Here is a 22,913-nt window from a genome sequence, read left to right as displayed (position 1 = left end):
CCTCGCTCGCCCTCCGACTCCGCTCCCGCTGCGAGCGGCTGCCCTGCTCGCGTCCAGCGCCAACCCGCCGGGGTCCCCGCGCCGGACCCAGCAGCTCGGCTACCCGGGGCCGGACCGAGGCCGCAAGAAGCGCCGCGGGGTGTGGGGCGGACCCAGGAGATGAAATGACAACGTCAACCCTCCAGGTACCTCGGCGCGGCCGGGCTCGGCTTCCGGAGGCCGGAGGAGGCGCGGCGGGGCCTGCGAGCCAGCACTCGGGCGGGCGGCCTGCTCGGAGCCCCGGCCCCGCGGCTCCCGCCCCGCCGCCCTGTCGCCGCCTCCGCCCGTTTGTTTTCACGCGCTCGGAGCCACGGGCCGCCTCCTGTCGAGAACGCCCGCGCCCCCGCCCCCCGGCCGAGTCGGGCCGAGCCCCGAGGCCGCCGAGTGCAGCCGGCGGCGCCCAGGTACCGCCGCGGGGATCAGCCTCTCGCGGACCGCACCGGCGCCGCCCGGGAAGCTCGGCCCCGCTGTCGGGCTACTTGCCCTCCCTCCCTGCCTCCCTGAAGACGAGTCCCCGCTCCTTCCCCCGGGCCCCGATTTCTTCCCGTCGGCCGGCGACCCTTCATTCATTCCCTAGATCTTGCCTGGTGGTGCTGGGGTGGCGCCACCTGGACGCATGACTGACCCACCCTCCAGGTGCTGCCGGTCCTGCTGTGCCGGCCAACGGAAACATGCTCAGGCCTCGACCTGGGCTTCGGTCTTGGCTTTGCCGCTCAATGGCGTGTGACCTTGGGCCAGTTACTTGATCTTGGAATTTCGCGTTTCCTGTCAGTAAAATGGGGTAGTACACTGTAGGGTTGTTGTGACAGTGGCTCCGGATTGAGTAATTCAGGTAGAGCGTTCTTGGCACAGTGTGTGCTACATAGTAAGTGCTCAGTAAGTCATGACAGATAAAGCGTGTGAGGGAGTTAGGCAAGACTTCGTGGAAGAAGGGGCGTTTGGCTGGATCAGGACAGGATGGGTGGCATTCAGATTCCTGAAGGCGGAGGAAAAGGTGGGAACAGGCCTGGAATAAATCGGGGTACTAGGCCAGGAATTAGTTAGGGTCCAAAGCCAGACACCACCGTCCACCAGCACAAGCTGTGATCTGTTAGCGCAGGGGGTTGTAAATTTTCGCCTGTAGATCCCACCTGCTCAGACATTTTTTTGTCTTTGAGCTAAGAGTGTTTTTACGTTTTTTAAAAAAAAAAAACAACCCTAAGATCTATCTCACCACATAAACCACATTCAAAGTATATCATTCAATGGCTTTTAGTATATTCAGAGTTGTGCGACCGTCACCACACTTTAAAATATCTTCATCCCCCCAGAAACTCCACACCCTTTACTGTCATCCCCCAAACCCTCTATCTCTCCCAACCCTAGGCAACACTAATCTACTTTCCCTATGGATTTGCCTATTCTGGGCATTTTCTATAACTGGAATCATACAATATGTGGTTCTTTGTGACTGACTGGCTTCCCTCACTTATCATAATGTCGTAGGTTTTTATATTTTTTAAATGCTGGGAAAAGATACCTCATGACACGTGAAAATCATGCAATTCAAATTTCAGTGTCTATAAATAAAGTTTTATCGGAACTTTTGGGCTGCTTTTGGGCTACAAAGGCAGAGTTGAGTAGCCAGCTGTTAACAGAGATTGTATGGCCAGGAAAGTCTAACATTTACCGTCCGCTCCTTTACGGAAAGTTTGCCAGCCCCTGTGTCCACACATCTTCCTTACCCTTGTCTTTCTTCCTCATCCTCTGCCGTCTGTGTTACTAGAGCTGTGGCAGGCTGGCAGTTTTATCTATCACCTCACCGTTGTGTTAGGCAAAACTACTCCTCACATTGCACCAGCGGCCTCTTGCACATGAAACACCATGCAGATGCCAAAAAGACCTAGTGTGCTCTTAGGCGCATTAATTAATAAAGTATCTAGAAGCGGGGGGCGGTGGGCAGAGCATGCCTGGATTATTTTTTGAACTCTGCCTTTCAAAAGGACAGACCCAAACAAGAATGCATACAGAGCGAAAAAGTCCAAGGAGATGGGCATATTGGTTCTGGAGAAGAGAAGCCATCAGGGACAGGAGGACTCGTTTCATGTCTTAGCTCAAGAGCCACTGTCCGGGGAGAGTAGACCCAAGAAGCTTGTGTTTAAATGAATCATTCCAGGGGGCGCCTGGGTGGCTCAGTCAGTTCAGCGTCCAACTCTTAGTTTTCAGCTCAGGTCGTGGTCTCATGGTTTGTGAGTCTGAGCCCCGCATTGAGCTCTGCACCGACAGTGTGGAGCCTGCTTGGGATTCTCTCTCTCCCCCCTCTCTCTGCCCCTCCCCCACTAGCTCTCTCCCAAAATAAATAAATAAACGTAAAAAAATTGTTTAAGCTAATCATTCCAGAAGGTTCTGGGCTCCTGGTCATTCTCTATTTTTAGGTAGTGGAGGTAGCAGAGCTTGAAAATAGTAGCCAACACTCCCTTCACCTTATCTCATCTTTTCAACCTGGTGAGTTCAGTTTTCATCAATCTGGCCTAACCTACTCCAGTCTGTTAGTTTTGTAGGACTAGCTGTGTCCTTCGGAGACCTCTTACTTTCAGATGAGGAAGGGCTGCACAAAGCCTGGGCCCTGCCAAGAGCTGATCAGGAGGTTTATTGTTTGCTGTGGATGGAACTTTGTGTTTACAGTGGGATCTGCCCGCCTCGTGTCTAGTGCTCATCAGCTTGGGGAAGATAATTCTGGTAATGCTTCCTGGGTTGGTGAAGCCATGGTTTCTAAAACTGGATATGTAGGTGTGGGGCAGCTGCCTGAAAGATCCAGCGTGTTTTAGGTTCAGTCTAGAGCACAGGCCGACAGGGTTTGTGAGATTCACAGAGACACTTTCAAGGGTTCTTACAAGATTCCAGAGGACCGTTCCCCTTAATTGGTAGCACATACCTGGGTCTGGGGTAAGCAAGCACTTTTCTCACTGAAGCTACTGCTATACTGACCCATGTGTCCAAGCATCCCTTCCCTAAGTAGCAAATTTAGGAAAACCGTCTCCCCTTTTCACCCTAGAGAAGCAAGTTGGGCCAGTAGAAGGAAGTAGAGATCCCTTTCGTCCGTCTCATAAAACTCAGGGCTGGCTCTTCTCTGGCCTTCGAGGTCAAATGCAGTTTCTGGCCTTCATGCTGAGCAGCGCAGCAGTCAGTTCGTTCTGGTGTTTCCCCTGTTCCAGGTGCTGGGTCCGGGTCCGGGTCCACCTTTCTTTCCCTTGAGGCACGGAATAGAAAGTGGATTCTCCCTTTGAGCTCTAACCTGAGATATTTGATCAGGTTTCCACTTGCTGAAATCCAGAGTGAAATTGAGAAGGAAGTTGCTTTTCACTCTATGAGCGCATTGTGAAGAGGGATGGCTGTCATATAGCTTCCTCTTAAGGCCTTTCTGGTTGATGTTGGAAATAGAGGCCGACATAATGGTGTGCGACCCACAGATCCACAGGATTCCTGCTGCCTGGGACCCCAAGGGCTTTTTGGGTCTCTTGGGAAGCACTGAGGTACTTGCTTTGCCTTTCCAGAAAGCCATCGACCTGGTGACAAAAGCCACAGAAGAGGATAAAGCCAAGAATTACGAGGAGGCACTCCGGCTCTACCAGCATGCCGTGGAGTATTTCCTACACGCTATCAAATGTGAGTCACAGCAGGGCCCTCCCCGGCTGCAGAACCCCTGCAAGAGCAGAGCGGGTACCCCCTCTCTGATTCCCCTTTTGCAGATGAGGCACACAGCGACAAGGCCAAGGAGAGCATTCGAGCCAAGTGCATGCAGTACCTAGACCGAGCGGAGAAGCTGAAGGATTATTTACGAAACAAAGAGAAGCATGGCAAGAAGCCAGTCAAAGAAAATCAGAGTGAGAGCAAGGGGTGAGCACGGAGGAGGGGAGTACCCAGCCGGGACCGGAGCCCCCGTGAGCACCTCCCTGCCATTCTTGGTGCTCATGATGCCTTCGACTTCCATAGCGCCTTCCTCCTGGGGAATTGCACCCATCTAGTGACAAGGCCCCTAGCTGCTCTCCGTAGGTGCTTTGCAGAGTACTTCCGTGGGCGGTGCCTCAGCTGTGAGTGAAACAGGGAGCCAGCGTGGAGGTCACCGGCCTTGGATTCTGCAGTCAGACTCTCAGGCTATATCTTGGCTCTGCCACTTCCTAGCCAAGTGACCGTGGACAAGTGCCATGACCCCTGTGGCTCCAGGTTCCTCCTCTATAGAAGGGGGATAACGGGCCTGCCTGCCCAGTGTTGCTCTAAGGAGCAAATGAGAAGACACGGGGAAAGCCCCGAGAGCTCTGCCTGCAGTCAGGATGAAAAAGTATCTGCCGCTGTTACAGTCAGAGTTCTTGTCTTCATCTGACCGATGAGGCAACACACTCAAGTTCAGAGATACGGTCTGGGTCACTGAGCCGGTACTTGATGGAGTCTGGACCCACACCCAGGGCTTCTGTTTCCAGCTACAAAGCCAGTGCTCGCCCTGCAGCCTCTCTCCTCACATCTGTGGTTTACCTACCACAGAGATCCCAGGTAGCTGAGCATCAAGGCCAGTGGTGTCCCGGAGGCAACGGGGAGGGTCCCAGGCAGGAGTGTCACGGAGCGGGAGACAGGCAGGTGATGTGTCAGCTGCTCCACCAGAGCTGAGAGGCGTGGCTCCCGGGTGGACGGGCTTGCCCAGGCCAGGGAACGCGCTCTCCGAAGAGAGGAAGAGGGCCAGGGGGTGAGGCATCTTGGGGGGGCTGGAAGAGTTTTGAGAAGGGCCAACCACTTATGTCCCATTAGGGGACTGGCCCTGGGGTGAGGCCAGTGACTATGTTCCCTTCCTGAGTGCTCCCCTTTAGACTTAAACTTCACTTCTTCTCTGAGTCACAGCCACTTGCCATCTGGCTGTAAGTCTGTGCGAAAGGCCGGGGACAGCTCCAGCTGCCTCCCCAGCTGCTCCTGAAGTCCAGCCAAAGCACACGTCCCTCATCGGCCTTGTAGAGAGGGCACACATCTCTATTCTTGCTCCCTTAATGAAGAAACAAGGATGGGTGACGGGAGTATTTCCTGGAGGATGTGGAGGGAGTGTCGAGAACAGGCGGCCCGAATGTTCTTGAGTTACCTGCTTGTGGGTCTCTACTGTTGAGCAGGACAGGCGTCTCTGCCACTGGGCCAGCAGCCAGAGCCTGACTTTGCTCTCAATGCCTACTTGCCCAACCGCCTCTCGCTTTAGATGTCCTCTTCTGTCTCCTTTCCCAGCAGCGATAGTGACAGTGAAGGGGATAATCCAGAGAAAAAGAAACTGCAGGAACAACTGATGGGTAAGAGGCCCGAGGCCCTGCAGCAATGGGAGGGGGACATGGTGAGGGCCCCTGAAGGGTCGGCTCAGGCTCCACAGTCAGCCTCCAGGTCAAAGGCTCCGCTTGCCTCTTGTAGGTGCTGTTGTGATGGAGAAGCCCAACATTCGGTGGAATGATGTGGCTGGGCTCGAGGGGGCCAAGGAGGCCCTCAAAGAAGCTGTCATTTTGCCAATTAAATTCCCACATTTGTTCACAGGTAAGAGTTGAGCTACTTTAGGCCCAGATGGTAAAAGCAGCAGGTTTTTGAGGAAGCCAGCTCAGGGCTTCCACGCTGAAGGTGTCCAGGAGCAGGCAGCGACTCGGCTCTCTTGGCCGTCAGTGGGTGAGGGCCTGACCTTCCCACGGGCTCAGAGTCGGGAGAGGCTCCGGGACCTGCTCATCGCCGTCATCTGGCTCCTCCCTGGTGTCAGAAACACCTTTGAGACTAGAACTTTGACTTGACCACCCCAGTGAGTAATCAGGGTCAGGAACTAGTGCCGGCCAGTGTCACTTTGCAAGGTCTTGGGGGTCACGAGCCGGGGCTGGGAGCAAGTTCTCAGCAGGCTGTTCAGTTCCCTTTATTCTTTCGTTTCTAGAATCTGTTGTCTTGTAGAACTTTTCTCTCCCGCCTTAAGTCTCCTCTTTTTCTCTGTTCCCTTTCCCTAGTCCGGAAGAAGCTCACCTCAGTTTGTTCTTTCTCGTAGGCAAGCGTACGCCTTGGCGAGGGATACTGCTCTTTGGACCCCCTGGCACAGGCAAATCCTACCTGGCCAAAGCGGTGGCGACAGAGGCCAACAACTCCACCTTCTTCTCTGTGTCCTCCTCAGACTTGATGTCTAAGTGGTTGGGGGAGAGTGAGAAGTAAGTCAGCTGCCAGGCCCTGCTGCCCTGCCCTCACGGCACCTCCCAGAGGAGCCGCTGTTGGGTGTCAGGGAGAAGTAGCCAGCAGAGGGGGATCTTGCTAGCTTGTTGCACGGGACGCTGTCCTGACGAAGAGTGCTGACGTTGACTGGGAATTTGGGAGAGAGGAGCCCTCGCGAAGGGAAGGGAAATAAATGCGCTCGCAGTCTCTGGGTATCAGGTGGGTGTCCCCTGTTGGGGACTTCGTGTGGTTCAGTTATTTCCCACACCGACTCCCATTTTGCAGAAGATCGCACTGAGGCTGAGCAGAGGGGAAGGGACTTGTCGTAAATCCAGAGCTAATGAGTGAGGCTGTCCCCAAGGCAGGCTGTTCCCCCTGGTACAGTGCTGCCAGTGGATTTGTGATGACTTTTTCTGAAATCCAAGCATGACTGGAGTCTTGACCCGCCTGTGGGAAGGGCGAGAGAAGCAGTGACTGGGCCCCTGGCCGGGCATGTGTGTGGGTGTCCCGATCCCAGACCCGCTTGTCACCTTCACAGGCTAGTCAAGAACCTGTTTGAGCTGGCCAGGCAGCACAAGCCTTCCATCATCTTCATCGATGAGGTGGATTCCCTCTGCGGGTCCCGCAATGAGAATGAGAGCGAAGCTGCTCGAAGGATCAAAACGGAGTTCTTGGTCCAGATGCAGGGTGCGTGCCAGTGCCGGGTGCCCTCCCTGGTTCTCAGTCTACCTAGAGCCAGCCCCGGGCTTCATCGTTTAGCCGCGGCTGGATCTGACTGTCCTTAGGGAGGAGAGAAAATGTCCGGGGAGCGGTTCTCAGCTCCATCTCCCCAGGCCTTCGGTGAGGTCACCGTGGCCTCCGCTGCTGGCCCTCCCCGAGCCAGGCAGGGTTCGGGGCCCTGGGCCCCGCAGAGCTGCTGGTGGCCCTGCCGGTGGTGGCACAGGGATGGCCCTGCATCGGGTGCTTCCCACGGATTCTGCCTGGTCCTTGCGGGTGTTCTGGGTCAGCATCTGTGTTCCCCTCTCTCCCCAGGGGTGGGGAATAACAACGATGGGACCCTGGTTCTCGGTGCCACAAACATCCCGTGGGTGTTGGATTCAGCCATTAGAAGGAGGTGAGTCTTCCCCAGTAGGAGCCAGGGGCTGAGGCCTTTCTCCACCTGTGGTCAGTCCTGCCGCTGGCAGCCGTGGGTGCAACCCGACCCCATTTCCCTGGAGGCTTCTTCGTGTCTGCGTGGCGAGGCCAGCTTCGGGAGGACCCCGACGCCCTTCTCCATGAAGGCCGTTGTACCATCTGCTCTCAAGTCCTGCCCTGTGCTTGGCTCTCTAGGTTTGAAAAGCGGATTTACATCCCGCTGCCTGAGGAGGCTGCCCGTGCCCAGATGTTCCGGTTGCATCTGGGGAGCACCCCCCACAACCTCACTGACGCCAACATCCACGAGCTGGCCCGGAAGACGGAAGGCTACTCAGGCGCTGACATCAGCATCATTGTGCGGGACTCCCTCATGCAGCCTGTTCGAAAAGTACAGTCGGCAACACACTTCAAAAAGGTGAGTGGCCGGCAGGGAGTCGCTTAGGGAGTGTCATAGGAACACGGATATCCGTTTTCTTGGCCCGCAGCTTGGCTGCTCAGTTGATGATACATCTTTGGTCTCATGGAGAATCAAGGGCAAGTACAAAATGAGCCCTCTGGCTCCAGGGGCTGTGGTTGCCCCTGCTCCGCCCTGTCCTGTAGTTCTTGCTTGAGTGTGACTACCTCAGACTGTGAAGCCAGAGGCCACGGCAGCCACTTCTGCCACCCCCGGCTGTGCCGCCACGTGTGGGGCCCCACTCGATGTCTGAAAAGTGTTGGGCACAAAATCACACGCTCGAAGGAGGATCTCGTTTCACACAGCACATCTCTGCCCAGTGTCGGCCAAGGGTCCTGCTCTGCGCCTGGTGCTGTTCTAGGAGCCAGGGAGACATTTGTGACCAGAGCAGAATAAATCTCTGCCTTGTAGGAGCCTCCTGTCTAGTTGGGGTGAAATTTGTCTCTGAGGGTGATGAGGGGAAGGACAGAGCAGGGGAGGGCGTCTGGTGTTCTGGAGTTTGGAGTGTGGTGGGCAGGTTGTACTCTTTTTTTTTTTTTTTTTTTTTTTTAATTTTTTTTTTTTTAACGTTTATTTATTTTTGAGACAGAGACGGAGCATGAACGGGGGAGGGGCAGAGAGAGAGGGAGACACAGAATCGGAAGCAGGCTCCAGGCTCCGAGCCATCAGCCCAGAGCCCGACGCGGGGCTCGAACTCACGGACCGCGAGATCGTGACCTGAGCTGAAGTCGGACGCCCAACCGCCTGAGCCACCCAGGCGCCCCTATTATTATTTTTTTAATGTTTATTTATTTCTGAGACAGAGAGAGACAGAACATGAGTGGCGGAGGGGCAGAGAGAGAGGGGGACACAGAATCTAAAGCAGGCTCCAGGCTCTGAGCTATCAGCACAGAGCCTGACGCGGGGCTCGAACTCACGGACTGAGAGATCATGACCTGAGCCGAAGCCGGACGCTCAACCGACTGAGCCACCCAGGCGCCCCCAGGTTGTACTCTTAAGGGGTACATCACCCCAGGTGACATTTGAGTCAACAGTTGAAGGAAGGAGGGACTTAGCCTCGGGGATATTCAGGGGGATGTTGCCAATAAAGCAGACTGGTTGGAAAGACATTTCTGATGTCACTGCATTTGTGGTGAGATCTGACAGAGTGGATGAGCAAGAGGAAGATATCAGGGCACTCTGGACCCCAAACTGAGAGTCTGGAGAACAGCGCCTGGAATAGCAGGCTAATCACAAACCTCTGAGATCCTACTTCGAGCTACTTTGACTTCCAATCCGAGTTTTGAAGGAGTCATTGCCTTCTCAGACTGATGACCTCGAAACTCAGGCGTGCGTTCATTCCCTACCATTCCCTTCTCTTCGTGACTCAGAACCTGAGGCATCCTGTCTCTTCCCCAAGCGCTGAGGGGCAACCCCTCCAGCCAGACTCCTCTTTGATTTCAGGTCTGTGGCCCTTCCCGCACCAACCCTAGCGTTATGATCGATGACCTCCTGACCCCATGTTCCCCAGGGGACCCAGAGGCCATGGAGATGACTTGGATGGATGTCCCTGGTGACAAACTCTTAGAGCCTGTGGTTTGCATGGTAAGCAGCCAGCTGGGCCAGGGATTGCACAGAGACCAGAAAATTGGGGCCTTGGGTCTGAAAATAAGCTCTGCTTCTCTGTCCTGGGCTGTTGTGCCTCCTCCCAAACAGAATGGCCGATGGGGCTCTGGGTAGCTGGAGCTCCTGCCATTAGACTTACTGCGGGCCCAGGATGAGGCCATAGTGTTAGCATTTTACTTTCTTCAGCAAGAAAAAAGGCCAGCTGGTGTGACTGCATCATTCCACGGGTTTGGCTTGCTTTGTGCCCAGAAGGAAACAGTGTCTTTCAGCAGTTTGCTTTGATGCTGTTGCACAGGCAGCCTCATGGGACTAGTCTGGCCCTTTCCTCATCCTGGTCTTGTTGACGGTCTTGCCTGTTGCGTGTGGCAGGTGTCCTGCCAGTGCGGCTGGTGTGGGTGTGGAGTCAGAAAGAGCTTCTCGTGGGAGTTAAGAGATGAGGGGAGCTTGGATTCTCTCAGATGAGGAGTGGGCCTGTTTGGAAACGACATGAGCTGCCTCAGGAGGGAAGAGCTGTCCTGTCACAGGAGACATTCAAGCAGAAGCTGGGCAACCAAGGGGAGCTTTGCACTTGGGGCTGGGAGTGACCACGAGGGGAGGCCTCTTCCTGCCCTGGACCACATGGCTCTGTGACACGGGGAGGCCGAGGACCTGGAGCCTGGCTCCTCAGCTTCGTGCCCTTGTCTTTGCAGTCGGACATGCTCCGGTCTCTGGCTACCACTCGGCCCACCGTGAATGCAGAGGACCTCCTGAAAGTGAAGAAATTCTCAGAGGACTTTGGACAGGAGAGTTAAAAATTTCTTCACTCGGTGATGGTGAAGGTGGGAGGAATTGATTGGGGTAAAAAAAATCCACGGCACCCCCCATGTCAGCAGCCAGACAGGGCCCCGGGGCTCATCTTCGCGTCACTCTGGCGTCCCCTCTGCTGTCTGGCCACCAGCCGGGGAGTGGGAAGGAAGGGCCTCCGGGGCCACAGAGACACAGAAGCACATTCGGCACTGGGTGGAATACTGGTTCTTCCTACTTCTTCCTACTGGTTCTCCTCCTCTTCTGGATGCTCATCAACTCCTTGTCCTGCCCCTCCACGTTTTGTTTTGTTTTTTGAACCTTTCTTCGTTCCCCTAAATTAATGCTGCTTGGATTTTTGTCTTCTTTATAAATAAAGTTAAAATCTCCCAGAAGCGTCAAGGAGTAGGAGCAGCCCACACTGTGGGGCTGGTGCAGACCGTCAGAATGGCTTGCCAGCTCCCTCCGCCCTTTCCTTCTAACCCAAGTTTTACTCCTTGTGCACACAATGGCGAATGCCCTGGGTCGCCAGCCCAAGCCCTGCCTGTAAAGGTTGAGAGTAAAGCCAAGCCATTCCCAACCCCTACGTCAGCATCCCCGGCCCTGTGTCCTCCCTGCAGGAGGAGAGGATGGTTTTTGTGAGCACAAAGCTATGTAGATCAGAATGAGTGAGGGCAGTCAGGTAGGGTTTCACTGCTGCCTTCTCTTCCCTCTGAATGTGAGAACGCTGAACCCAGCCACTGCCCCTGGCACCCCGCCCTGGAAATGGGCTAATAAATCCTTTTCCCTCTTGAGCCACCTGAGTGATCTCATCTTTGATTCCTGTCTGGGGCTTCTTGAAGGCCACGCTTGCTTCCAGTAGAAAGACCCTCTGGTTTTCTCTCCGTGCTCTTCTCGTCAGCAGAGGAGGGCATTGCCAGCTGTCACAGTTCCGCAGCCTGTTCTCTGGTCAGGTCGGCCAGAACTTTTTTCGCCTTAAGGCCTTGCAAATGTGGGACCTGGACAGTTCTCCCTGCAAACAGGGGGGCCTGTGGGCCAGACACGGCCTGCAGCTGTGTTTGCTTTGGTCTGCTGCCAGCATTGAAAAAGCAAGAGAGTTGATGTGGAAATTCAGAGTTCTGGCTTTGGGGACATCGGGCAACTCTGGGCCTGCGTCCCCGTGAGACATCCTGTCAGCCGCAGCCGAGCAGGGGCTGCGCTGTTCAGGAGGAGAACACGCTGTCCAGCGCAGCCATCCCCACATGGACTGCTTCTTTCCCTTGCGTTGCCTGCTCAGCCCCTGTGGCCATTTGGATTTGTGACTCCTGATCATGAGACGCCCGAGGCTCCAGAGCGGGCAGCCCTAGAAATGCCGTCTGTCGAGGAGGCTGTCGCATTTTGACCACGCGCATGTGAACATACAGAAGGCCCGGCATCGGGTTGTTCCAGCCCTCCTCCCCGTCAAGAAGCCGGTATTATTGTTCTATATCTTAGTAAAACCCGAATTGTCCAGAATGGATTACGTGGCCCACCTTAGATCGCGTTAGCCTTGCCGCTGTGGTGTTCTTTGATTTGGTTAGGAATGGCTGCTGAATTGAGCCAGCTTTTGATGGGTTCCTTGAAGGCTCGGGCCCAAGCGCTCCTCTCCACTTGGGTGCGTTAGCCCTGCCTCGATAACCTGCTGCCTCAGCCACCAATTACTGTTTGTAAGTGCTGGACTAGAAGCCAGCATAGGACACTGCCTCTGCTTGTGCGGTTTCCTTTTAGCCTTTTGTGTTTTCTTATTCTGCCTCCAGTCACCTTTACTTGAATCAGGAGCTCCTCACTTTATTTTTTAATCTTCCTTTCCACTGCTTAAACACCTTGACAAGTCACAGGGGTTAACGGAAACTGGGGCTGCTGTGGCTCATCACAGCACGCCATGCCTCTCCATTCCTGTCTCCACCACCAGTGACTCGGAGCAGGGTGACGAATGTCCTATTCACATTTGGGGCTGAACCGATGCGGTGGCTTCACCATCTATGTTAAACATGGCTAATATGTGCAGAGGAATTTCCTCCCCTAAATGCTAACCGTGAAATTCCCTCTTCCCTACTTGGGAATTCTACCCTAAACCTTCTGTCTACCTTGGCTTTCACTTTGGTAGTTGACCTCTAAAACTTTCCTTAGCTCAAGATGCTGATTGCTGGCTGATGTATCTGCCTGAGATGGGAGAGATTTTATTACAAATCCAGATTTGTTGCCTTTGGTCTACAGTATTTAGTTGAACAGATCCTTCCTCTAAGTGGATTTGGTTACAATAGTAAACTTCAAGTTGTCAGCAATATAGACAGTTTCAAGCTTTCTCTAAGGTCCACTCTGAGCTACCATATACTCTTGGGCCCCCAGGTCAGGAAGCTTCAGTCAAATGTTACAGACCTACATTACAAAGGCATCAGTAAGAACTGTTAACCTCAGAGCACTGTAAGGTGTAAGGAAACATTAGAATATTCTGATGCCTGGGGCACCTGGGTAGCTCAGTTGGTTGAGCTTCCGACTCCGGCTCAGGTCATGATCTCACAGTCTGTGAGTCCAAGCCCCGCGTCAGGCTCTGTGCTGTCAGCTCAGAGCCTGGAGCCTGCTTCAGATTCTGTGTCTCCTCTGACTCTCCCCCGTTCGTGCTCTGTCTCTGTCTGTCTCAGAAATAAATAAACATTAAAAAAATTTTTAGAATATTCTGATGCCACCCTGCAGGAGGTTATAAACATTGTCCAAGGGAATGGAGGCTCATTGAATTCTAATTTCATAAGGATCCATGTTTTTAGTATGAATAAGAGTTTTCTATAGACTTCCCCAGGGGCTGAGTATCTAACCTTGGAGCAATGCTGGCACCTGTTCCCTTCCAAAGTTTAATGCACAGAGAGCCAGTTCCCTTTTGCTTGGCCTCATAGTATGACCCCCAGACAGCCTGTTTAGAGAAAGCCGTACAGGAGAGTGGATCTTTCCTGGGTTTGTTTAGCCAGCTGCTGTTTAAAACATGTTGTTTTCTGGGGCACCTGCGTGACTCAGCGGGTTAATTGTTTGACTCTTGGTTTCAGCTCAGGCCATGATCTCATGGTTTGTGAGGTCAAGCCCCATGTTGGGCTCTGCACTGACAGCGTGGAGCCTGCTTGGGATTCTCTCTCTCTCCTCCTTTCTCTGCCCCTCCTCCTTCTCCTCTTCACCCAGCTCACACTGTCTCTCAAAATAAAGAAACAAACATTAAATAAATAAAACACGTTTTTTTTCTAAATAACTTACTGGACTTACTACATGGGTACTTGGATTTTGAGGGCTCTGTTTGGTAACGGTACCTGCCTTGTAAAACACTCAACATAAAAATGAGGCAAAACCAGTATCTTGAGAAACAAGTTCCTTCACCTCCTGACAAAGCTTTTACAGTGTCTTATGGCTACTCATTGGTCAACGTGATGCTAATTTATTTTTTCAAAACAAGTGTGGTGACCAGGAAGCACATTTTGCTTTCTGTGACAGGAAGAGGTTCATTGCTCCGTCTCAACTATCATCCTTCCCCTAGCCATGCTCCATGACCTCCACCCAAAGAGTACCAGCTGCCCAAGAGATCTCAGCAGGAAAATCATCCCCAAATCTGCTAAAGGTAGAAGGCAGAAGGTGGAGATCAAAACTGTGTAAACCTGGTAAAATGTGTGGGTACTCATTTACGTTAATATTGTCATTAAACACTTCTGTGAACTGTGGCCATCCTGTTTCACTTACACACGCACACTGGTGTCCAAGGCAAAGAAGGATTCTGCAGGTATGATACACAAGCCCTTTGTAAAACGAACTCTGTGAAGATGGTCAACCACAGCCTTAACCTGCATTTTTAAACAAAGCTTTCAGATATTTTGGGACTATGTTATTATCAAATCTTGGCGTTGGGATAGATTATACAGGTCTATGAAATCATGTCTACTAAGAGTGGTTATTTATTTTGCCTCACGTTTTACCATACAAAATCATCAGGAAATGTTCTCTCTTTGGAGAAATTTATTTTCTTCTCAAGTTGGAGGCAGTATTTTGTCCATGGCCGGTTTCAGGGCAAACATTTTGAACATATTTCTCCAGTTTGGTTTGGCAATCCATTGTTTTCTGTCAGAGCCAAGCCAATATCAAGTTGCCGTCAAGCAAGCCAGTCCCAGCTCAGAGCCCAGGTGTTTGTGTTTTGGTTTCCAGAATACTCAGGTGCAGCAGGAAAACTAATCATTCACCTCCATCCAGTGGATGTTTGTAAATGTCTTGCTGTCCATTTTGTCGATGAACAGGCAGCCCTGCAAATGGTCCATCTCATGCTGGATGATACGGGCTGCCCATCCACTCGCCTGCCACACCACCTGCTCCCCTCTGGGGTCCAGCCCTGCAAAGTAATTTACAGCCTGGGTAAGAATACGCCGAACTGCATTGTTTTTAATCTCCCTACTTTTCCCAGCCCTTGGCTGTTCCTGTTCACAAGAGGCAACATGAGAAGGGAATGTAGACAGCAACCCCTATCCTTCCCAGAAAAGATGCCTTAACTTTGCCCATTACCAGGTATTCACTGTGGCTCTAACGCTGACAATTAGGTTGCTGGGCTTACTATGGGGCTGAAATGAGAAATGATCTTCGTAAGGTGCTTCCTTTCTGAACATTCCTCTCATTTCTGAAATACTGTTTGATTTCAATTCCTAAAAGCATTTCAACTCGGTACATTATAAAATAAAGGGATACCATTTACCTTCTGACCTGGACCAAGTGGCTTGCTTAAAATGAACAATCCTAATCCCAGCAACGAATTCCATTTCAGAAAACATCCTGTACTACGACAGACCAGGAATGGCATATCACCCTGGACTGGGCAAAGCTGGGTCCCACTATTTCCACTCGACCATGACAGATGCAACTGAGGCAAAAGTCTGTGTGTGGGACAGCGAACTAGAGGGCACAGAGCAGAGGACCTGGTGTGAGGTACCATCGAATTAGGTCACCTTCTCAGCCCCAATACATTTTCCCAGCGAGCTGGCTCAGCTGCTACACGAGCCTCTTCCCCTATCCCAATTGGTTAGTCTTGAATCAAATCCACTCCCCGGTCCTGCTCTTAGTTCCTGACGGAAGGCTTCATTGAGCCTGCCCTTCCACTTTTAACTGGAGTTTTGACAAAACCGTTTCGTGGGGCCCGAGGTCGCCGCCTCCATGGGCTGGGGGAGGGACGCAACCGTTTATCCAACCGCCCCACGGCCACTGCCCACCCCCTGCACCTGAGATCTGTACGGCCTGGAAGCGGGGCACGCAGGCCAGGAAGCCGACGACGCTCTCGCAGCCCTCAGGGAAGGTGACCAGGCGGCTGTCCAGCACCCGCAGGCTGGGGTTCACGAACACGCGCAAAGGGAAGGGCTCCATCTGGCGGGCCTCGCGCAGGCGCGGCGCGCAGGCGCGGAAGAGTGCCTCGGGGAACTCCAGGGCCAACACCTGTAGCGGCACCCCGAGCTGCGGAGCGCTCAGGCCTACGCAGCGCCGGCGTCGCATCACTTGCACCAGCCGCTGCACCAGCCGCTGCAGCTCGGGCCCCGCCATTTGCGCGGGCTCCACCGGGGCCGCCACGGCCCGCAGCGCCGGGTCCCCGACCTGACACACGCGCGGGTACGGCGGCTCGGGCGCTCCCCGCACCAGGCGCCGCACGTAGCGCCAGTAAGACCGCTGGCGCGCCGGGCCCTCGAGGCCGTCCGGGGCGGACGCGGAGCTACAGGCCCGGACGCTGCGGCCCCCTGTCCCCTCTCCCCACGGCGGTGTCGGCCCCAAGCAGTGACGCGACCGCCCCAGCAGCGGCCCCAGCAGCAGTCCGGCCCCCATCCGGCCCCCGGTGCGCCGAGCACAGCTGCCCAGCCGCCGCGGTCCTCCCCGGCCCCCGTAGGAGAGCGCTCCGGTCGCGGGGGACGCCGGGAAGCGCAGTTTCCGCGCGCCTTGAGAGCGCAGCCGGCCTCCGTGACGTCAGTCAGCTTTATTGTTTAATTCCGTTTTTTACAGTATCACCAACCATTTGCAAAAGTGACCGGGAGGTCCCCCCTTTCACGGGCTGTGATGAATGCCCTCGCAGCCTGTCCTCCGGGGCTGTCCCCAGCTTTCACCGGCCTCCCCCCACCCCCGCGCCGGCGCGAGTTAGGTGTCCGCACGCGGCACCTCGGTCTGCAGCGGCTCGGCCGTGTCAGCCTGCTCCTGCGCACCCTCGGGGAAAGCCGCAGCGACCGGCTCGACGCCTGACTCCTCGGGGGGGACTTCCGGTGCTGGAGCTGGGAGCTCGGGCACCAGCTCCTTTTCGTCTAGACACAGGACCAGCTCTCTCTTCGGCAGGATGAAGGCGAGAGGCTCCTGGACGACGTCGATGTTCACATGCCCAAGGTTGCCGTACTTGGAGAGCTGAGTGGGAGGGATGCCTGAGCCAAAAGGTAGAGAAAGTGAAATAGAAAAAAACGTTCAATAAATTTAAATTTTTATATCACAGGGGGAAAAACACTTGGAGGGAGGGAGTGACAGATACAATTTCCATTCTTCAATACAGTAAAAGTCATCTTTGTGATATGGGACAGGAAGCTTTACTGTAAAGAGAGACTTTGAAAGTAATCTGGAACAGCACAGTGTAGGTGGGTGGAGCTAACAGTCAAGAGAACGTCAGAAGGCACTGGCTTCCTTGTGGAAGGAAAAGGCTGGGGGAAAGTGCCCAACAGCTACTACGCTGGTGTGGTCATCACCGGCCCACTGCCCCTCGGGAAGCTCCGTCTCCTCCATGCCCCATCCCCAGCACAGAGAGAGTGGGCACAGGCAAGTGAAGACAGATCCGGAAAAATCTTTTTAAAACACCTTCTCTGGACATTCACACAATATGTGATTCTTTTCTAATCTCTTCCACTTAGCCAAATAAACACATATTGTAGGATTCCATTTATATGAAATGTCCAGAAAAGGCAAATCTGCAACAGAAAGCAGATTACTGGTTGCCAGGGGCTAAAGGTGGGATTGGGGAATGACTGCATTGGGCACGAGGGATCTTTTGGGGGTGATGGAAACGTCCTAAAATTGGATAGTGGTAATGGTTGTACATGTCTGTGTATTTACTAAAAAAAACATCGAATTTTACAAATGGGTGAATTATTTAGTATGTGAATTATATCAGTAAAGTACTGTCGTTTTAAAGATCTTTCCCCTCCTTTGTCTTACCTAAGGTCTGTGCTATCTGAGCTGGTGGAAAAAGGACTTGGAGACAGCGATTTAAATATGGAACAAGGTCTTCCACGAAGACGGTGCAGAACTGGATGAAGAGCTCTTGCTCCCCACTGCTGAAAGCAGCCTCTTCTGCACGATGGAAGGCCAGGATTATATTAGTTACCTAGGGGACAAGGCATAAAGAAAGTCTTTCCAAACAGTACATTACTGTCTTGTTTAAATTCAGAATTGTGGTCACTCTCCACAGTTCTGTCACTTCGTTGATCTATTTCTGACTCAACATGTTTCATTACTGGCACAGGTTCCAGTTCCAGTGGAAGAGCATCAAGAGGTTCTTGACTCCTTCAGGAGATGGACCAGAACTATATCGGATTCAGAAAAATGAAGCAAAACTATAAAAGGTTTTTACTGAGTAAGACCTTTGAGGTTCCAGGAAGCTAGACCACTAGAAAACTAGAAAGGAAGACAGACCTGGAAAAGAAGTTCCACACACAAATAACAGAGCTACACTTTCTTGTTCAAGTCCTAGCTGTGCCGCTTGCTGGTTTTGTGGCTTCCAAGTGATTAAACACTTCATGCCCTCTGCTCCTCAGTTTCCGTACCTTTCCTTCCTTCCTCTTAGGATTGTGAGGATCAAGTCTTAATAGGTATAAAGTATGATGAATACTACCTGGCATGGAGTAAGTTCTGTATAAACATTAGCAGATAACTATTACCTGAATTTCACTGACAAAAAAGTTTCATTGCTCATGCTTGCTTCCTCCTACAGGAGGCCATTAACAGTTGTATCAAAGATATGAGAGCAGGCAAGCTCAAGAGAGAGAGAGAGAGCTGGGCCCACAAAAACTTTAATTTTTTTTTTTTTTATGTTTATTTACTTTTGAGAGACAAAGAGTGTGAGCAGGGGAGGGGCAGAGAGAGGGGGACACAGAATCCAAAGCAGGCTCCAGGCTCTGTCAGCACAGAGCTTGATACGGGGCTCGAACTCACGAACCTGAGATCATGACCTGAGCTGAGGTCAGATGCTTAACTGAGTAAGCCACCCAGGCGCCCCGGCCCAGAAAGATTTTATATAATCATGTCACAACTGCCATCTGGCTGACAGCAATTATAAGATGCCATAAGTTTTAAGAAGCACCTCAATATCTTAAGGTTTAAATATGTAAAAAATGTGTAGGATATGATTGGTGCTAGTATTTATTGTGTTCTGTAGAATTCTAAGATGGCTCTTCTGAATCCCACCCGCCCTGGTGTCCACTCCTTTGTGTAATCCCTTCCCCTTGATTGCAGGCAGAATGTGTGTCTTGTTTCTAACCAATATAATATGACAAATATGAACAATTTTGCAGAGGTAATTAAAGCCCCTATCAGCTGACTTTGAATTAATCAAGGGATATCCTGGGTGGGCCTGACTTAATCAGACGAATCTTTTAAAAAAGGGTTGAGGACTTCCTTAACAGAAGAGACTCATGCAGGAGAGATGCTCTTCCACTGGCCTTGAAGAATCAGAAAGCCCCACTGTGAACAGGCTTATGGAGTGAGGTGGCCTCTAGGCCTTAGACCTATAATTGCAAAGAACAGAAATCTGCCAACATGAATGAGCGTGAAAGGGGATGTCAAGCTTCAGATGAGACTGCAGCCTGGCCAACACCTTGACTGCAACGTTGGGAGAGATCCTAAGCAGAGGACCCAGGACTCCCAATCTACAGAGAGTGGGAGATGATACACATATGTTGTTTTAGGCTGCTATGGAGTTTGTTATGCAACAACAGAAAACAAATGCAACATTACTGAATCATTATTGCAGGTAAGCCACTTCATGAATTGTTCTAGGTCCCATAAGGGGGAGCTAACCAGAGCTGCTCAATCAGAAAAACCTCTAAAACCCCACTAAACCTAAGTCTGCAACCACCTAACACATGGACTGGTTTATATTTTACAAAAGTCTGGCCACCTACTACCAAAGAAAGCCCCAGTAGAGAGCCAGCAGTATGTGCTCACCTTGGCAAGAGCATTCTCCAGGGCCCTAGTCACATCCTGTGCCAGGGCCACAGGGCAGCAGAGGCGCAGATCATTGAAGGCAACCAGAATACTGTTCAGGAAGCAGGCAAGGGGTGGGAAATCTAAGAGTACCATCGGTGGCTGCAAGGTCCCTGGCTGAGTGACTGGCACAGCAGCAGGCAGGTTACTGCTGCCCAGGATGGCTGGAGCGGAGATGAGGGTGTAGGAATTCATTTCATCCTGGAACTTTTCCACTGCTTCCTGAATTGCTTTCTGGAAAGTGCTGATGGCCACCTGCTGGAAGACAGGAGCCAACTGGCCCCGGAAATCAGCCCCCACCCGGCTGAAGGACAGCCCAAAGTACATGCACTGACCCAGCAGAGAGTCTAGGCGGCCACCTATCCCCCGGTTAAGGTCGGTCTCCAGCACCTGCAGGAATTGCGAGACCCTCTGTAGCACCCAGCCATGGAAGATGGCGCTCTCGTTCACAGTGTGCTCACCCATGGCAGGCGGCAACAATGGGTCCTCATCTGAGAATATGGCACGGTACTGGGTGATGATATCAAACAGATGGACACGGCAAGCCTCAATGGTTTTTGTGATGTGGAAATAGGGATCATCATTGGGGATGGCAGTCAGGATGGAACGGAGCCAAGCATCTCGGGCCTGAAGAAACTTCACCCTCAACTCAGCCTCAGTGAAGATATCCATGCGCCGCAGGAAGCCAATGACACGGAGGCAGGCAGGGAGCTGGATATTGGTCCTCAGTTGCTGGATCAGCTGGCTCAACATCAGCTGCATGGACTGGCGCACTTCATTCACAATGCCCTGACAATAAAGGGGGTCAGTCATACCACAATGGGAAAAATACTTTCTGGAACCCATTCCACTACCCCTGAATGTTGCAGACTAGAGAGGCAGACCACTGCTTTCCTGACTTACAAAGATTTCCTAAAGCTGATGTGTACAGGGTTACCAACAAAGGTCTGGTTCACTGTGGCCTACAGGCCCTGTCTGGTTCTCCTGCCACACCCACTTCCTAATACTGTCCCCCTGCTCACTGCAATCCAGGCACACTGTTTGTGGTTTTTTTTCCCTATCTTTGTATTTCTTAAATACTCCTAACGTGTTCCCTCCTGAGCCTGCCATACTTATTTTTTCCACTTTGTGGTTTGCGCCTTCCCCACATCTTCCTGTGGCGGGCTCCTTCTCATCATCTGGGTCTCAGCTTAAATATTATTTCTCCAACAGAGCCTTTCCTGACCACTCTACCTAGGGTACCTCATCTAGTCTCCTATCCATTCCCTGGTTTATTTTCTTCATTTACCACTATCTGAAAGGATCATTTATTTACCAACTATCAGCTTTCATTCATGAAAGCCAGGGCCTTGTCTGCCTTGTCTCGTTTCTCCCTAGCACCTAGATTAGTGCCTGGCACATGATTAGTATTTATCACTTGAATGAATGAATGAATGAATGAATGAATGAATGAATATTTTATGTTCAAGCCTGCCTGGCAGAAATTGATGTAAAACTTGCAGTTTCCCTAAGGTGTCTGCCTAAAGGTTCAGCGATGACCACACAATTACTGATTATAAGAACATCAGCTTGAGTCCTTTTGGGACAGTTTGGCTACCTGGATGACAGGGATGGAGGAGTATTTCCTTTCCAGTCGGCGTACGTAGGCCGCAAGCTCCAGGGCCTCTTCATAGTAGCTGTTCCGGACACAAGTGTCCATGAGCTGGGGGATCTCCAGGATTTCCAGGATTTCTGTGTGCCGGTTTAGGGTCAGGGTGTTCATCCGGCGGTTGGAACTGATCTCTTCAGCCTCTTTCACAAAGTTTCTGGTAAGAGAATTTCGGTCACTCACTGCTCCACACCCACAACTCAGCTACATTTACCAAGTGATTACCATGGACTGGGCACTGAGCTGCATGGTTTATGACTTAATCTTCACACCAAACCTTTGAGGTAAGTACTACTACCCTTGAGGAAACTCTAATCCCAGAGAGGCTAAGCAACTTGTCCCAAATCACACGATTATTTATCATATGTGAACCCAGATCTGCCACTTAACTGTGACAAGGTACTTAGGCTCTCTGAACTCTTTCTCATTAGTAAAATAGTAATAGGACCCACCTCACAAGGAGGTGAGGATTAAATGAGATGTGTGTAACAAACTTAACACAACCTTACACATGGTAAATGTTCCTTTACTAGCTATGCTTTTCATAAAAATGCACTAACTAGCTTAAAAGCTACAACCTTAACCTTAAATTCCCTCAGCCCCTTTAATTTTTCCCTTCTGCTGTTGTTCAACTTTAATTCTTAGCAGTTTTCACTCCTCCGTAATTGCAGTGACCTGCTTCATGAGGTCCCCTACCTATTCTGGAAGGCGGAAGGGTACAGGAGCTATTGTCAAATATCCAAAGACTCAAAAGAAAGGTGAAAAATTGAAAGGCAGAATTAGGGATAATAGACTGAGGATCTAGAGAGGCAAATTACGGCTTAAAGGATTTTTTGATAATTTTTGCCTCCAACTGGAAGGATTTCCTTGTCAGCCTTCTATCCATTAGAAGTTTTGGACGGTCTCAGCTGGTGTGTGTGTGTGTGTGTGTGTGTGTGTGTGTGTGTGTGTGTGTAGACTGTTGCTGACGACCGTAGAGTGTTAACTATGTCAGACCCAATAATAAGCGCTTGGCATGGAATCTCTTTATTTAGTACTCCCAACAGTCCTGTCAGGGAGGGACGTGCTGCTGGTTTCCAATTCTGACTTCGAAACTTACTAGCTGTGCCCACTGAACAATCACTAAGCTCCCTGTCTCAACTTCCTCATACATAAAATGGGAATAACAGTACCTACCTCGAAAGTTGTTGTGGAATTTAAGTTTTTAAAATGCTCAAAGGAGAGCCTGACGCATGGTAAGTGCTATGTAAGCGTTAGCTATTTCTATCATCATAAACGTCAGCTATTACAGTTGCTAAAAGCCCCTTTATAGTGCCGGGCCCGCCACACCTGCAGCTCTGCTGGAAGCTGGGCAAGCGGTCGAGCAGGCGGCCGAGCGACGCCTCCACGTCGCCAAAGAGGCGGTGGATGCGCTCGGTGCACTCGGCGCCGCGGATGAAGGTCTTATAATTGGCGAAGGCCAAGTCGCGCGTTTGCTGCAGCAGCTGCGCCCGCTCCTCCGCCAAGCGCTCGGGCTCGCGCCTCAGCCGCTCCAGCCCGGAGCCGCTCAACTCCCGGAGGTAGCGGCCCACGTCGGGCCGCTCCCGCCACTGGGCCTCGGGGAAGCGGTCCCGGAACAGCGATGCCAGGAGTCCTTCATCCTCCACCTCCCCGAGAGCCGCCGCAGTGGCGGTCGCTGCGGCCGAGGCCGACGCCGACGCCGTGGCGGTGGTTGACGAAGCAAGAGTCTCCGTCGCCGCCATCTTCTGGCAGCAGCGTCACTTCACCTCCCGCCCGGCAAGGGCGCTGGCTCGGAATCTAGGACCGGAAGCAGCGGGG

At 52.2% G+C, this 22,913-nt stretch overlaps 2 protein-coding genes across 4 annotated transcripts; one reads left to right on the top strand and one right to left on the bottom strand.

Annotated features, from left to right (window-relative positions):
* Nucleotides 1-17,993, top strand: VPS4A (vacuolar protein sorting 4 homolog A). 2 transcript variants are annotated; one of them, XM_086689048.1, is made up of 14 exons: nt 1-185; nt 3,573-3,684; nt 3,768-3,915; nt 5,281-5,339; nt 5,455-5,574; nt 6,062-6,218; nt 6,758-6,906; nt 7,252-7,333; nt 7,549-7,768; nt 9,251-9,391; nt 10,102-14,593; nt 14,997-16,632; nt 17,407-17,582; nt 17,709-17,993. In XM_086689048.1, exons 1-11 carry the CDS (start codon nt 165-167, stop codon nt 10,201-10,203), a joined length of 1,311 nt encoding a protein of 436 aa, XP_086545174.1. In that variant the 5' UTR covers nt 1-164; the 3' UTR covers nt 10,204-14,593; nt 14,997-16,632; nt 17,407-17,582; nt 17,709-17,993. The 2 variants fall into 2 exon arrangements, with proteins under 2 accessions (XP_086545174.1, XP_086545173.1); XM_086689047.1 differs by having other exon boundaries at nt 5,278-5,339.
* On the bottom strand, nt 14,120-22,893 carry COG8 (component of oligomeric golgi complex 8). Of its 2 annotated transcripts, XM_086689044.1 has the most exons (6): nt 22,425-22,893; nt 21,045-21,252; nt 19,409-20,236; nt 17,402-17,570; nt 16,444-16,620; nt 14,120-14,570 (listed from the first exon to the last, which is right to left on the bottom strand). In XM_086689044.1, exons 1-6 carry the CDS (start codon nt 22,835-22,837, stop codon nt 14,413-14,415), a joined length of 1,953 nt encoding a protein of 650 aa, XP_086545170.1. In that variant the 5' UTR covers nt 22,838-22,893; the 3' UTR covers nt 14,120-14,412. The 2 variants fall into 2 exon arrangements, with proteins under 2 accessions (XP_086545170.1, XP_025776460.1); XM_025920675.2 differs by lacking the exon at nt 14,120-14,570 and having other exon boundaries at nt 16,173-16,620; nt 22,425-22,892.
* Nucleotides 22,894-22,913: the final 20 nt, after the last annotated feature.

The sequence above is a fragment of the Puma concolor genome, chromosome E2, assembly GCF_028749965.1.
Source record: "Puma concolor isolate L17-30 chromosome E2, mPumCon1.1.hap2, whole genome shotgun sequence".
NCBI classification, from domain to species: Eukaryota; Metazoa; Chordata; class Mammalia; order Carnivora; family Felidae; genus Puma; species Puma concolor.
Note: the sequence above shows the minus strand (reverse complement) of the source record. Positions and strands in the feature narration are given on the sequence as shown.